Source organism: Garra rufa, chromosome 24 (genome assembly GCF_049309525.1).
Source record: "Garra rufa chromosome 24, GarRuf1.0, whole genome shotgun sequence".
In the NCBI taxonomy this organism is placed as follows: domain Eukaryota; kingdom Metazoa; phylum Chordata; class Actinopteri; order Cypriniformes; family Cyprinidae; genus Garra; species Garra rufa.
This window is the reverse complement of record NC_133384.1, coordinates 33,581,450-33,594,070: the sequence shown is the minus strand read 5'-3', so window position 1 is coordinate 33,594,070 and position 12,621 is coordinate 33,581,450. Positions and strand designations below refer to the sequence as shown.

The 12,621-nt window shown below is 39.2% G+C and overlaps 2 protein-coding genes across 2 annotated transcripts in view; one reads left to right on the top strand and one right to left on the bottom strand.

Annotated features, from left to right (window-relative positions):
* The first annotated feature begins 393 nt into the window (after positions 1 to 393).
* LOC141300662 (guanine nucleotide-binding protein G(s) subunit alpha) lies at positions 394 to 4,569 on the top strand. Its single transcript, XM_073830959.1, has 7 exons — positions 394 to 442; positions 530 to 603; positions 728 to 786; positions 1,137 to 1,257; positions 1,365 to 1,495; positions 2,068 to 2,135; positions 3,257 to 4,569. The coding sequence occupies exons 3-7, from the start codon at positions 729 to 731 to the stop codon at positions 3,401 to 3,403; spliced, it is 525 nt and encodes a 174-aa protein (XP_073687060.1). The 5' UTR covers positions 394 to 442; positions 530 to 603; position 728; the 3' UTR covers positions 3,404 to 4,569.
* Positions 4,570 to 5,142: 573 nt separating this feature from the next.
* Positions 5,143 to 12,621, bottom strand: part of obscnb (obscurin, cytoskeletal calmodulin and titin-interacting RhoGEF b) — a 56,919-nt gene continuing 49,440 nt past the window's right edge. The window contains exons 73-81 of the mRNA XM_073830612.1: positions 12,385 to 12,543; positions 11,156 to 11,333; positions 10,114 to 10,227; positions 9,865 to 10,032; positions 9,677 to 9,779; positions 9,353 to 9,482; positions 9,159 to 9,261; positions 8,859 to 8,901; positions 5,143 to 8,435 (exon numbers count right to left, since the gene is read on the bottom strand). Coding sequence (XP_073686713.1) covers positions 7,376 to 8,435; positions 8,859 to 8,901; positions 9,159 to 9,261; positions 9,353 to 9,482; positions 9,677 to 9,779; positions 9,865 to 10,032; positions 10,114 to 10,227; positions 11,156 to 11,333; positions 12,385 to 12,543 — 2,058 coding nt within the window. The 3' untranslated portion in view covers positions 5,143 to 7,375. The remainder of the gene's footprint in view (positions 8,436 to 8,858; positions 8,902 to 9,158; positions 9,262 to 9,352; positions 9,483 to 9,676; positions 9,780 to 9,864; positions 10,033 to 10,113; positions 10,228 to 11,155; positions 11,334 to 12,384; positions 12,544 to 12,621) is intronic.

Here is a 12,621-nt window from a genome sequence, read left to right as displayed (position 1 = left end):
GCAGCAAATCAGAATATTAGAAAGTTTTCTGAAGGATCATGTGACTGGAGTAATGATGCTAAAAATTCAGCTTCAATCACAGGAATAAATTACATTTTAAAATATATTCAAATAGAAAACAGTTATTTCAAATAACAAAAATATTTCAAAATTTTACTGGTGTTGCTATACTCTGGATCAAATAAATGCAGGCTTGGTGAGCTGAAGAGACTTCTTTAGAAAACATAAATCTTTTGACTTGTACTGTTTATACAATGTCCAAAAAATGTGCATTAATATATATATTGTCATTGTCCAAAACAATGAATTCTGTAGTTTGGACATGAACCCCTAAATGTGTAAAATGATGCTTTTTCTTCATGCTTTTCTTTATTTGTGTCTTTCCAGCTTTCTTGACCGGATTGATGCAGTAAGACAAAGTGACTATACTCCAACAGACCAGGTACTATTTCAGCATTTTCTAGATGAGAAACTCCATGCGAGACATCAGTTGTTCTTTCCTAACACAATTTCTTTCTGCTTCTTTCAGGACTTGCTTCGTTGCAGAGTGTTAACATCAGGGATTTTTGAGACGCGATTTCAAGTGGACAAAGTCAACTTTCAGTGAGTCCCCCTCTGAGAAACCTAGATATTACAACTGCTGTTTTAAGTTGTCATGTCTTTGTATGTCCACTAGAGGGACACATTTCACATCCTTCAGCCTCCTGTCTCGATTCTTGTCTTTCAGTATGTTTGATGTGGGAGGTCAGAGAGACGAAAGGAGAAAATGGATTCAGTGTTTTAATGGTAAAGTTTAATGGTCTTTAACAATTTCATCTTAAATATTTTAAAGGGATAGTTCACCCATGTTGTTCCAAACCTGTATGAGTTTCTTTCTTCTGCTGAACACAAAAAAAGATACTTTGAAGAACTTGAGTAACCAAACAGTTGACGGCACCCATTGACTTCCATAGTATTTTTTTCCATACTATGGAAGTCAATGGGTGCCGTCAACTGTTTGGTTGCTCAAGAAAGGAACGCTTACAGGTTAAGAACATTAGGATGGAAAAAATAACCGAATTAAATTTTTCTGACATTTAAATAACATAAAATAAGAGAAAACGCACACTGATTCCACACATGTGGTCTTTTTGCAGACGTCACAGCGATCATCTTTGTGGTAGCGAGCAGCAGCTATAACATGGTCTTAAGGGAAGACAACAACACGAACAGGCTACGGGAAGCACTTGCTCTTTTTCGCAGTATCTGGAACAACAGGTGATGCCTTTATTTTCTTATTCATAACAGAGCTTGGTTTTTTAAGCGAAAGTGCAAGTTTACTGACCCCCGTCTTTGTTGTCTTTATTTCTTCTTTTTTTTCACAGATGGTTACGGACAATTTCTGTCATATTGTTCCTAAACAAACAAGACATGCTGGCGGAGAAAGTATTAGCTGGGAAGTCCAAAATTGAAGATTATTTCCCTGAATACACCTCTTACACCTTACCTGATAAAGGTTAGGCTTTTCACCGCAGACCTAGTAGACCTAGTATTTTTGTTTTGTTAAAGGGAAATATGAAAGTTCTGTCATGCAAAGGTGCACAAGCTAAATTAGTCATTAAAGTACTTCAAATAATGATTTTGCACTATATTTGTTTAAGTGAGTGAGTTGAGCTGGACCACAAAATAAAGGTCAATTTTTTGAAATTGAGATTTATACATCACCTGAAAGCTGAATAAATTGAATAATTAAGCTTTCCGTTGATTATGGTTTGTTGGGGTAGAACAATATCTGGTTGAGAAACAACTGAATCTGAGGGTGCAAAAAAATCTAAATATTGAGGAAATTGCCTTTAAAGTTGTCAAAATGGAGTTCTGAGCAATGTATGTTACTAAATTAAAAATGAAGTATTGATATATGTATGGTAGGAAAATGTACAAAATATCTTGGAACATGATCTTAATATCCTAATGATTTTTGGCTAATAATTTTGAGGGTCAGATTTAGTTTTGTGAACTGGATTCCTGCGCAAGATCAGTGTCAGCTTTCATGTTTGTTAATCTGTTGAATTTTTTTCTCTCTTTCAGTAACTCCTGAACCCGGTGAAGACCCCAGAGTGACAAGAGCCAAGTATTTCATTCGTGATGAGTTTTTGGTTAGTATTTTCATTTTGTAATACACAGATGAAACAGCTGCTATTGCAGATTTTAGACTGTTTCTTTAGGCATTTTTCTTTTCAATTATAAAATGATGGAGGAAATCTCTGTTGATGGATATTGAGCAATAGTTGATTTTACCAATATTTTAAGCAATATTTACCAATAATTGGCGCCATCCTGTGGCTCTCTAAAGAATTAATATTTACAGTCTACTTCATGTTCAACATTAATAATCACCACACTGAGATTCACTGGGGTTTATTCAGTTGCTAATAATCAATAATTCAAAGCTAATAATTAATAAAATAATAATGTAAAATAAAACTATATTAAAAAAATATTTAAATACATTAACAATCAAATACATATGGAGGACGACAAATGATGTAAGTATAAATAAATGAATAACTGCAGAAATAAATACATGTAAAAATACATAAATAAAATAATAAATAATGAATGAATAAATAAATAAATGTGGAAATACCTAAATGTTGAAATGCATGAATAAATGTAGAAATGTTGAAATATTTACATTTATTAATTTCTTTATTGATGTATTTCTACATTTATTCATTCATTTATACTTAAGTCATTTCTCGTCCTCCATAAATACACTCACTACAATGTAGATACACTGTCAGTCAAAAGTTTTTGACCAGTATGTTTTTTTTTTTTAAAGAAGTCTCTTCTTCTCACCAAGCCTCATTTATTTGATCCAAAGTACAGCAAAAGCAGTACAATGCAGTACAAATAAAGAAGTTTTTTTCTGAATTATGGAGTGACACAATGAGATACCCTAAATCCCCTCTGTAAAACCATTTGACTTAAATATGTAAAAAAAAAAGTTAAAGAATTTAGAAACTGACTTCATCCAGTGTTTAGATTTCTATACTAGAAATGTATGCAAATTAGTGCGCATTTCATTAAATAATGGCTCATTTGCATATTTAAACCTAACATTTTAGAAAACTTGTAATACAAAAAATGTTTGCAAATAATAAAGTAATCAATTAACTGGGTAAGGAAGGTGATAACTCTTAGTTAATTTTTTACCCTATTCACCTGCGGCGTCTGGCTGAGCGTAATCCCTGATTTTCACTTTGTCTTTTCGCAGAGGATCAGTACAGAAAGCGGAGACGGCCGTCACTACTGTTACCCCCATTTTACATGTGCGGTGGACACAGAAAACATCCGCCGGGTCTTCAACGACTGCCGAGACATCATTCAGAGAATGCACCTGCGGCAGTACGAACTCTTGTGATCTCACTTCGGCTCTTTACGAACGTGTCTCCAAACTCCCCCTTGCCCTCACAACTCACGAGGCCAAAACCGCAGACGAATATACTACTGACGTTTGGCGCACCACCCTTCGGTTTTTAGGTGTTTATTATTTTAACTCACGTGGATTCGGGATGGAAAATGCTCTCTGGGTTTTTTCCCCGCCCCGCCCTCACAAGTTTTTATTTGGATCGCCTTTATTTTTGCCATTCCATGAAGCCTCTGGCTACCTCCTTATTTTTTATTCAAACAACAAATGATATCGTCGTGTATATATGTATACGTGCTGGCGCCTGCCAGAATATGAAGATCGCATCACCTTGTGACCTCCAGGAGTCCTAGTCGCGCACCCCGAGCCTCGGCCTTCTGGCCTACAGGGCTCTCTGCTGCTCTTTCCGTTTCCGAACACTGAAGATCGCCCGCGGACAGAAGCGGGGACGGGGTGGCGGGCCGGGGGTTGTCGAACACTGGGAAAGCGAAGTGAAGTAATGCACTTTTCCATCAGGTTTTGACTGACGTTTTTCTTTACGAAGATGGACACACAATGTAGCATCACATCATGAATTTCTGTCCCGCTTACGGACAGGTCGGAGAATGGTGGGGGTGACCACGCCCCTTTTTATGTGAAGGAGGCGGAGCCTTTGGATTAGGAGGAGGGTCTCTGTGGAAAAGGCGGAGCCTTTTGAAATTAGGAGGAGGGGCTACGGGAACATTGCTGAAGCCTCTTTGGTTTTGCGAACATGATGGCGAAACATCCGCGAAAAGAAACGCCCCATTTCTTATTTTAGTTTCTTAACTTGTACAGACTGTGCAAGGGTGATGATTTTTTTTCCTTTCCTGTACAGACTATAAAATGTTATATTATTTTGTACAACTTTATTGAAAGAGAGTAAAAAATCTACTTGTAGATCTTTGTGCCTTGATTATGGCTGTACCTGTAAATGAAGCTGATACATATGTTTTTGACTGCGCTGTACAGCTTGATGTCACCCCTGTCGGCAGAAGGGACTGTGGATGGGGACCTACTCTGTAGAGTTTAGTTTCTTTTATTTCGGTTATTTGTTTGTTTTCTGCTTTGTTTATATAAAAAGAGAAAAAGTTCTTTATTACAAAAAAAAAAACAATAAATATAGGAAAGAAAAATCTTAACCTGTATACATTATGCAAATTGACCCCCTTACCTGCGGTTATGATCGGACGAAACTGCACCATGCCTTTCTTCTCGTTTTTGTTTTCCGTTTAATTTCAATTCTCAGCTTTAAAAACAAAAATTGAAAGAAAAAAAAAAAGTTGAAGTGTCCAAAATCACAACCTGGTGTTGTTTTCAAAGACCTTTTTGGATATGAAGTATGTCTGAGATATATATCCACGTTTGTGTCTGTGAGTGCGTGCGTGTTCACGTACAGGAGACACAACATTGAGCCACAGACGCATGACATTTGTATGTGTTGTGCGCGCGAGTGCGTGTGTGCAAGAGTGCATTGTGTGCACTCTTTTATAAATGTGCGTACATGTAAATTTATAGGTCTATATAAATATATATGTACAATTCTACATGTTTAATTATGTGTGTGTTGGCGTATGCATACTTTAGTATGTATACAGTGAAGATGTGTACTTACACACATAGGTAAGCATGTCTAGAGTGAAATGAATAAATGAGAGTGCAATATTGAAAGCAACTGTGCGTGTCCGACGATTTTCACCATACACCATACAGAGTTATTTAGCATTTCTTTAATATCAATGTTATGTGATTAGACAGACGTCTGATTTATAATACACACATCCAAAGCAGAACTTCAAGACGTACATTTTTATATTTATTCAAGTTTTTTTTTCTTTTTTTTTTAATCTGCTGAACACCCTTGGCACCCTTCTAATTTATTTTGCTTTTACCAAACCATGTGATCCACCAAAACGAGACAAATTATGTTACACATGCAAATTTTGGTTGACACAAAATTTGTATTTGTATTTAAGGTTCAAACACATTTAATATATATATATATAGTATTACTCCAGTAAATCGCAAAACTTTTTAAAATCTGTAAATACTGTGCTTAAAGTCATGTTGCACAAGAAATACTTTTTAAAATAAATCTTCTAAAGTCATTAAATAGATTTTGTGTTATGCTTCTTAAGTCTTAAAATCTCCCACAACTATTCCTTTGTGAGTCTACAAAACCCCATACATTCACATTGCAACACTAAAATGCAGTGCATGACATATTCAAGATTTCATAGCCCTCAGATTCAACAAGCCACCGTGTATTACACCAAAGAACAACTCATGCAATCAACTTGACAAGTTGATTTGGCTTTTCAGATGATGAAAAACACTCAAATGTATATTGATGTATTGCTGAGGTACAATCATTGCATACAGCACATAATTTACATTTAGATAAAATCTTATTTTTGGAGTCCAAAGTTGGATTTATTGACATATACAAACACCCTATTATTTCTTAGTACAGGGATTCTCAGAAAGTCCACTTTCCTACAGAGTTTAGGTCCAAACCCAATCGAACACATCTGAACAAACTAATCAAGGTCTTCAGAATTACTAGAGGTTAGAGCTAAAGTTGACCTTGAGGGCCAGAATTGAGAACCTCTGCTTTAGACCAAGGGACTAGACCAAAGTTGTCCCAACTTGATCATGAAGGACCACTTGTACTGCAGAGTTTAGCTCCAAATGTAATTAAACACACCTGGACAAGTTATTAAAGGTCTTTAGGATTAGTTGAAAGTTACAGAAAGGTGATTTTGATCAAGGTTGGAGCTAAAAGTGGACCTCGAGGAACCTCTGCTTTAGACTAAAGGTCTAGACCAAAGATGTCCAAACTTGTTTTTGGAGGGCCACTTGTCTTGCAGAGTTTAGCTCCAAATGCAATTAAACACACTTGAACAAGATAATCAAGGTCTTCAAGATTACTAGAAAGTTAAAGAAAGGTGAGCTTGATCAAGGTTGGAGCTAAAAGTGGACATCGAGGAACCTCTGCTTTAGACCAGAGGTCTAGACCAAAGATGTCTAAACCTGTTCCTCAAGGGCCACTTGTCATGCACCTGAAAAAACGAATCAAGCTCTAAAGGATTATTAGAAATTTACAAAAAATAAGCTTGATCAATGTTGGAGGTAAAAGTGGACCTCGAGGAACCTCTGCTTTAGACCAAAGTTGTCCAAAACTGTTCCTCAAAGGCCACTTGTCCTGCAGAGTTTGGCTCCAACCCTAATTAAACCCACCTGAACAAGCTAATCAATGTCTTCAGGATTACTAGAAAGTTACAGAAAGGTGAGTTTGATCAAAGGTTGGAGCTAAAAGTGGACCTCAAGGAACCTCTACTTTAGACCAAATGTGTCCAAACCCATTCTTGGAGGGCCACTTGTCCTGTAGAGTTTAGCTCCAAATGTAACTAAACACACCTGAACAAGCTAATCAAGGTCTTTAGGATAAGAAGAAAGTTACAGAAAGGTGAGTTTGATCAAGGTTAGAGCTAAAAGTGGACCTCGAGGAGCCTCTGCTTTAGACCAAAGGTGTCCAAAACCTGTTCCTGAAGGTTTCTTACTAAAAAACCTTTATGAAACTGTGTTGTATCTGGTTTAAGATAAACTCTGCAGGATTGGAGACTCCTGCTTTAGATGAAAGACAGATTTACTGTCCATATTTCCACATTAATGCTGTATCTTGCTGTTCCGAAGCACAGCTGCGCATCTGCTCACGAGAACTCAAGTAATTAGAAAGTCTTCATTAGGTACAGTAGAATATAAAGCTTGGCAAGTGAACCCTTTGCCTCAACATGGAATGATCTGCTGTTAGCAGAAGCTTCACGATTGAATTACACTCCTAAATGGCAAGATTTTACATAAACGTTCTCATTTAAGACTAGGCCTACTTGTATGTCCTGATTTTGCGTGCTGGAAACAAGCATCAGAGAATCTATCCTGAGTGGATTACTGCTTTTCAAATGGCTTCTTCTTGCTGATCTGAAGAGTGACCTGTCCGGTTGGCGTGTAGCTGCGGGTTTGTGCAGAAACTTGTGTTTTGAAGCTTTGCAGACCTCCTTCTTTTCGTCTCTGGACCTCTGAGCAGTACGTCGGCTGGACTTCGAGCCTTGCAAAGCTACTGGTATGGCGTGAACCAGTAGTCACTTGAATAGGTATGGTCTTCTCTCGCCTTGCCTGAGAGCTGCCGCTCGCTGAGGAACCTGGACTGAACATGCTGAAAATGTGTTCCTTGAAAGATCCGAAGAATCCCATGTGAGGTTTTGCAGGTGCTGGACGTACGACATTCAACACAATGGGTTTCCCAATGACAGGCTCATTAATTTCTCTCTGCAATACTGCGATCTCACTTGGTTTCTCGACGGAGACGTGATGGTCTGCACCACTGCCGAATGTTTCGCCTTCCTGAGGGACGTAGTCCTCAAGATCTTCAAGATTAAGAACTCGATTCCCATCAGTCAGCATTTTGCAATCTCCAACATCAACGTCGTCATCTTCGGGCTCCACGATGATAGTTCCTTCGTCATCTTCATCATAGACACATGGCTCATCAATTTCTCCTGAGTATGTTGTCATATTGTCAACCTCTGAAGGAACTTCAGACACATTCTGTGCAGCTTCCTCTTCATCCGTACCGGAAGAAGCTTGCAGAGCCATTGCAGCACCCATTGCCTCCTCGACTAACTTGTTATTGGAGTTGTTAGTGTTTAGATTGCCAGGTGTTGAGAACTTGCTGGGGGAAACACCTCGTCTTCTTGGTAACTTAGGTGATTTGTTAACTTTATACTCGATTATCTCCTCAACTTCTACCCATCTTGGGTTCCTGGCTGTGGCACCCTCCGGCTCTGGAACGTACAGTGTTGGAACAGTCTTCCTGGCCAGGGTTCGCCTCTGTCTGGGCGGTTCGGGTGTGGACGTCTCTGAGCGGTGAGCTCCCATGGGCGATGGTCGTGGGGATGAGTGCCGTTTCATACGGGTGTTCTTCACCACTGTGGTGATGGTCTCCTCGCTAGGAGTGAAAAAAGAACATTAGTGCGTTAAAAGCACATCAGATTCAGTTTGGTAAGTTTTTATAGTGTACATTTTTTTGAAAAATTTGAAAGAAGTATAATGCTCACCAAGGCTGCATTTATTTGATTAAAAATACAGTAAAAAAATTGTAAAATATTATTACACTTTAAAATAGCCACTTTCTATTTGAATATGTTTTAAAATATAATTTATTCCTGTGGTGCAAATCTGAATTTTCAGCATCATTACTCCAGTCTTCAGTGTTACATTATCTTTAAGAAATCACTCTTAATATGCTGATTTGCAGCTTAAGAAACACTGTTATTATCATCAAGTTTGAAAACAGTTGTCTGCTTATTATTTATACTGCTTAATATGTATCTTTTACTCAATTGTGCTTAGGTGTGTGTATGAGACTTACATAATTATGGTTTTCTTCGGTATTTTCGTCTCTTGTTCTGTCACTAGTTGGAAAAATTTTTTGGGTAAAACATCTTTTAAAAACATCAAATGTATCAAATTTCTAGACCTGATAATTTCTAAACCATCTCGCATAATATTGTTTTGTAGACCTTTTTTTAAAAAACAGTACATATTGCATCAGGATGTGCACTGTTTTTTTTTTTTTTATCCATTTTAAGTTTTCAATAAGTAAGTCATAACAGATGGGTATGTTTTTTAACTGGCTGGCATATGTGTGTTGACAGCCGTCGTCTTTTACCTTCTATACTGATGGCCTGATCTGCTCTACGTTCTCCCGCCATTGCCACAGCAGGAGTGATCAGCTGTGCCGCACACCTGGCACTGCCCAGACGGTTTGACAGCTGTGAATGAATGACATAATGATCACTGGCTTATTTCCTCACGGTTGAAGTAAAGTAAGAACTAAAAGGACTAAAGTAAGAATTCCCATACCTCACACTCATAGTGTCCAAGGTCTCGTTCTCCAGGGCTTTTGATGACCAGAACCAACACTCCACTGCGCGGTTCAGTGTATGTCTGAAACTTCTCCAGGTCTGTCAGTAGTTTACCCTCCTTAAACCATCTGTCCAAGAAAATGGCATAGTTTAATACTCAACTCAATTCATTTTGTCTGTAAATTAGATAACACGAAGGAAAACAGTTCCATTTTCGTAAGTTATTTATGGAATGCTTTCATTTTAATACCATTATATGAATCAGCCAAACCTTCTAGGCTATTTTGACTTATTTAAACATGGAAATAACATAAATGACTACCTTATCTTGGGACTTGGTGCACTCTGGATGGTGCAGGTGAACTGAGCATCTTCTCCTGGATAGAGTGTGGCATTCCGGATCTTATTCACAAAACGTGGAGGTACTGTAAAAGGTTGAATAAAAATGACCAGGAATGAAACTACCTTTACTAAGTCGGAAACATCAATTCGCTAACGTCTGTCACTCACCCTGTACAATGATTTTGCCTAGTGTGCTGGCGTTGCCTGCAGAACTGGTGGCAAAGCACATATACTGGCCTGAGTCATCTGCTGTCATGTTGTCCAAAATAAGTGTGCAAGACCCATCTGGGTCCTCAATGATGATGTGATGAGGATCCGCTTCCACGGCCCGCCCGTCTGTTTGTGAATCAGATGGATGAATTACTATACTTCTAAGAAGACATCAAGAGGGGAAGCACCCAAGTTTGGGCTCCTTACCTTTGTACCAGGTGACCTGTGGTTTGGGTGCACCAGTGACTTTGCAGGCAAGCTTTACTGTCTGTCCGAGCTCTGCTGTGAGGTCTGTCAACACTGCGTCGAAATCTGGAGAACCTGTAATACAAGTAAAACACTCAATTTTAGTACTAGGGCTTATTTTTAATGTACTATTTAAAGGAGAACTCCGGTGTGATTTTGACCTGAAGTGTATTGAATCATGATACCGAGTGTGAACGTACCTTGCATATCTCATCTCGGTTTGTGTCCAGCTGTCCGAAATCTGGGGTCAGTTAGCCGATGCTAACAACAGGTTGTCAGCGAGAGTCAACAGGGCATCGGAATAGCCATGTAAATAAATCACTGTTTTATGCCATTTACGAGGCACAAAGTAGCTCCACACTTCATTGGTAGACTTCCAAGGGCCCTGACATTTAAAACGAGACATTGAGAACTCAGAAAAAGCACCGGTAATTTATTTACAAGAAGATTTATACAGACAGTACCTGGGAAAGAAAATCCGGTCGCCGCCATCCTGAACTTAGTCACGATAAGTCGAGTGTCGAGCACCAAGGAATTTATCAGGTTATCAACTTATCAGGTTGTAGTTTCCTTCGTGCTCGACACTCGACTTATCGTGACTACATTTAAGATGGCGGCGACCGGTCTGTTCCTGGTGGAAGATGTCTGTATAAATCTACTTGTAAATAAAATACCGGTGCTTTTTCTGAGTTCTCAATGTCTCGTTTTAAATGTCAGGGCCCTTGGAAGTCTACCAACGAAGTGTGGAGCTACTTTGTGCCTCGTAAATGGCGTAAAACAGTGATTTATTTACATGGCTATTCCGATGCCCTATTGACTCTCTCTGACAACCTGTTGTGAGCATCGGCTAACTGACCCCAGATTTCGGACAGCTGGACACAAACCGAGATGAGATATGCAAGGTACGTTCACACTCGGTATCATGATTCAATACACTTCAGGTCAAAATCACACCGGAGTTCTCCTTTAAGAATACGAGATAGTAGAACTAATGGCAGCTTACACCAAGTTGGCATGCTGTAGCGCTGCTGAAGGTCACGGAGGTCACGGAGCCATGAGTTCTTGAGGATCACAGTCCGCGCCTGCAACGTGTATTTTCTCACGGAGTCCTCACGCTCGTGCCAGATCTCAAACGCTCTCTCATCACCCTCCACCGTCTCGTTCACATCAATGTTTGTGAGCTAAAGAAAAATTATACATTGTTTTTAATAAACAATATCATCTAAGCTTCAGTGAGGGAAATAAATATTTGATCCACTGGTAGGTTTATTTGAACAGTGAGAGACAGAATAACAACAAAAAAACTGAAATGGATTTTAATGAGTGAAATAAGTATTTTATATTTGATCCCCTATCAGTCAGCAATATTTCCGGCTCCCAGATGTCTTTTATACAGGCAACAAGCTAAGATTAAGAGCACTCTCTTAAAGGGAGTGCTCCTAATCTCAGCTTGTTACCTGTATAAAAGGCACTTGTCCACAGAAGCAATCAGTCAATCAGATTCCAAACTATCCACCATGGCCAAGACCAAAGAGCTGTCCAAGGATGTCAGGGACAAGACTGTAGACCTACCCAAGGCTGGAATGGACTACAAGACCATCGCCAAGCAACTTGGTGAGAAGGTGGCAACAGCTGGTGCAATTATTCGCAAATGGAAGAAACACAAAATGACTGTCAATCTCCCTTGGTCTGGCTCCAACCTCGTGGAGTATCAATGATCATGAGAACGGTGAGGAATCAGCCCAGAACTACATGGGAGGATCTTGTCAATGATCTATACTGGGACCATAGTCACCAAGAAAACAATAATAACTTAGTAATCTTACAGCGGCAGCAAGGTCCCCCTGCTCAAGAAAGCACATTTACTTGCCCATCTGAAGTTTGCCACTGAACATCTGAATGATTCAGAGGAGAACTGGGTGAAAGTGTTGTGGTCAGATGAGACCAAAATCGAGCTCTTTGGCATCAACTCAACTCGCCGTGTTTAGAGGAGGAGAAATGCTGCCTATGACCCCAAGAACACCATCCCCACCGTCAAACATGGAGGTGAAAACATTATGCTTTGGGGGTGTTTTTCTGCTAAGGGGACAGGACAACTGCATTGCATCAAAGGAACGATGGACGGGTGAGAAATCTTGTTAAGACATTTGGATAGTATTTGGCCATTTTGAATGTTCAGAATTGAGCTTTTGTGTTAAATACAGTATGTGCATCACTTTGCAAAGCTCCAACCTTCATCATATTCTTGAACACATATGCTTGGGTGTCTGTGTTCGTGTCTCTCCTCTGTTTGCAGATGACCACATGGTTTTTGAAGAGGAAGACGTGGCGGTGGTGACCTCTGGAAGATGTTCGAACTCCAGGAGCTCCTTCCCAAACAGTGAAAGGCCCCTGTAGAAAGCAAGTAATTGAAACATCACAAAGCAATTATATTTCACCTTAAATGGCAATATTTGAGATTATGGACTG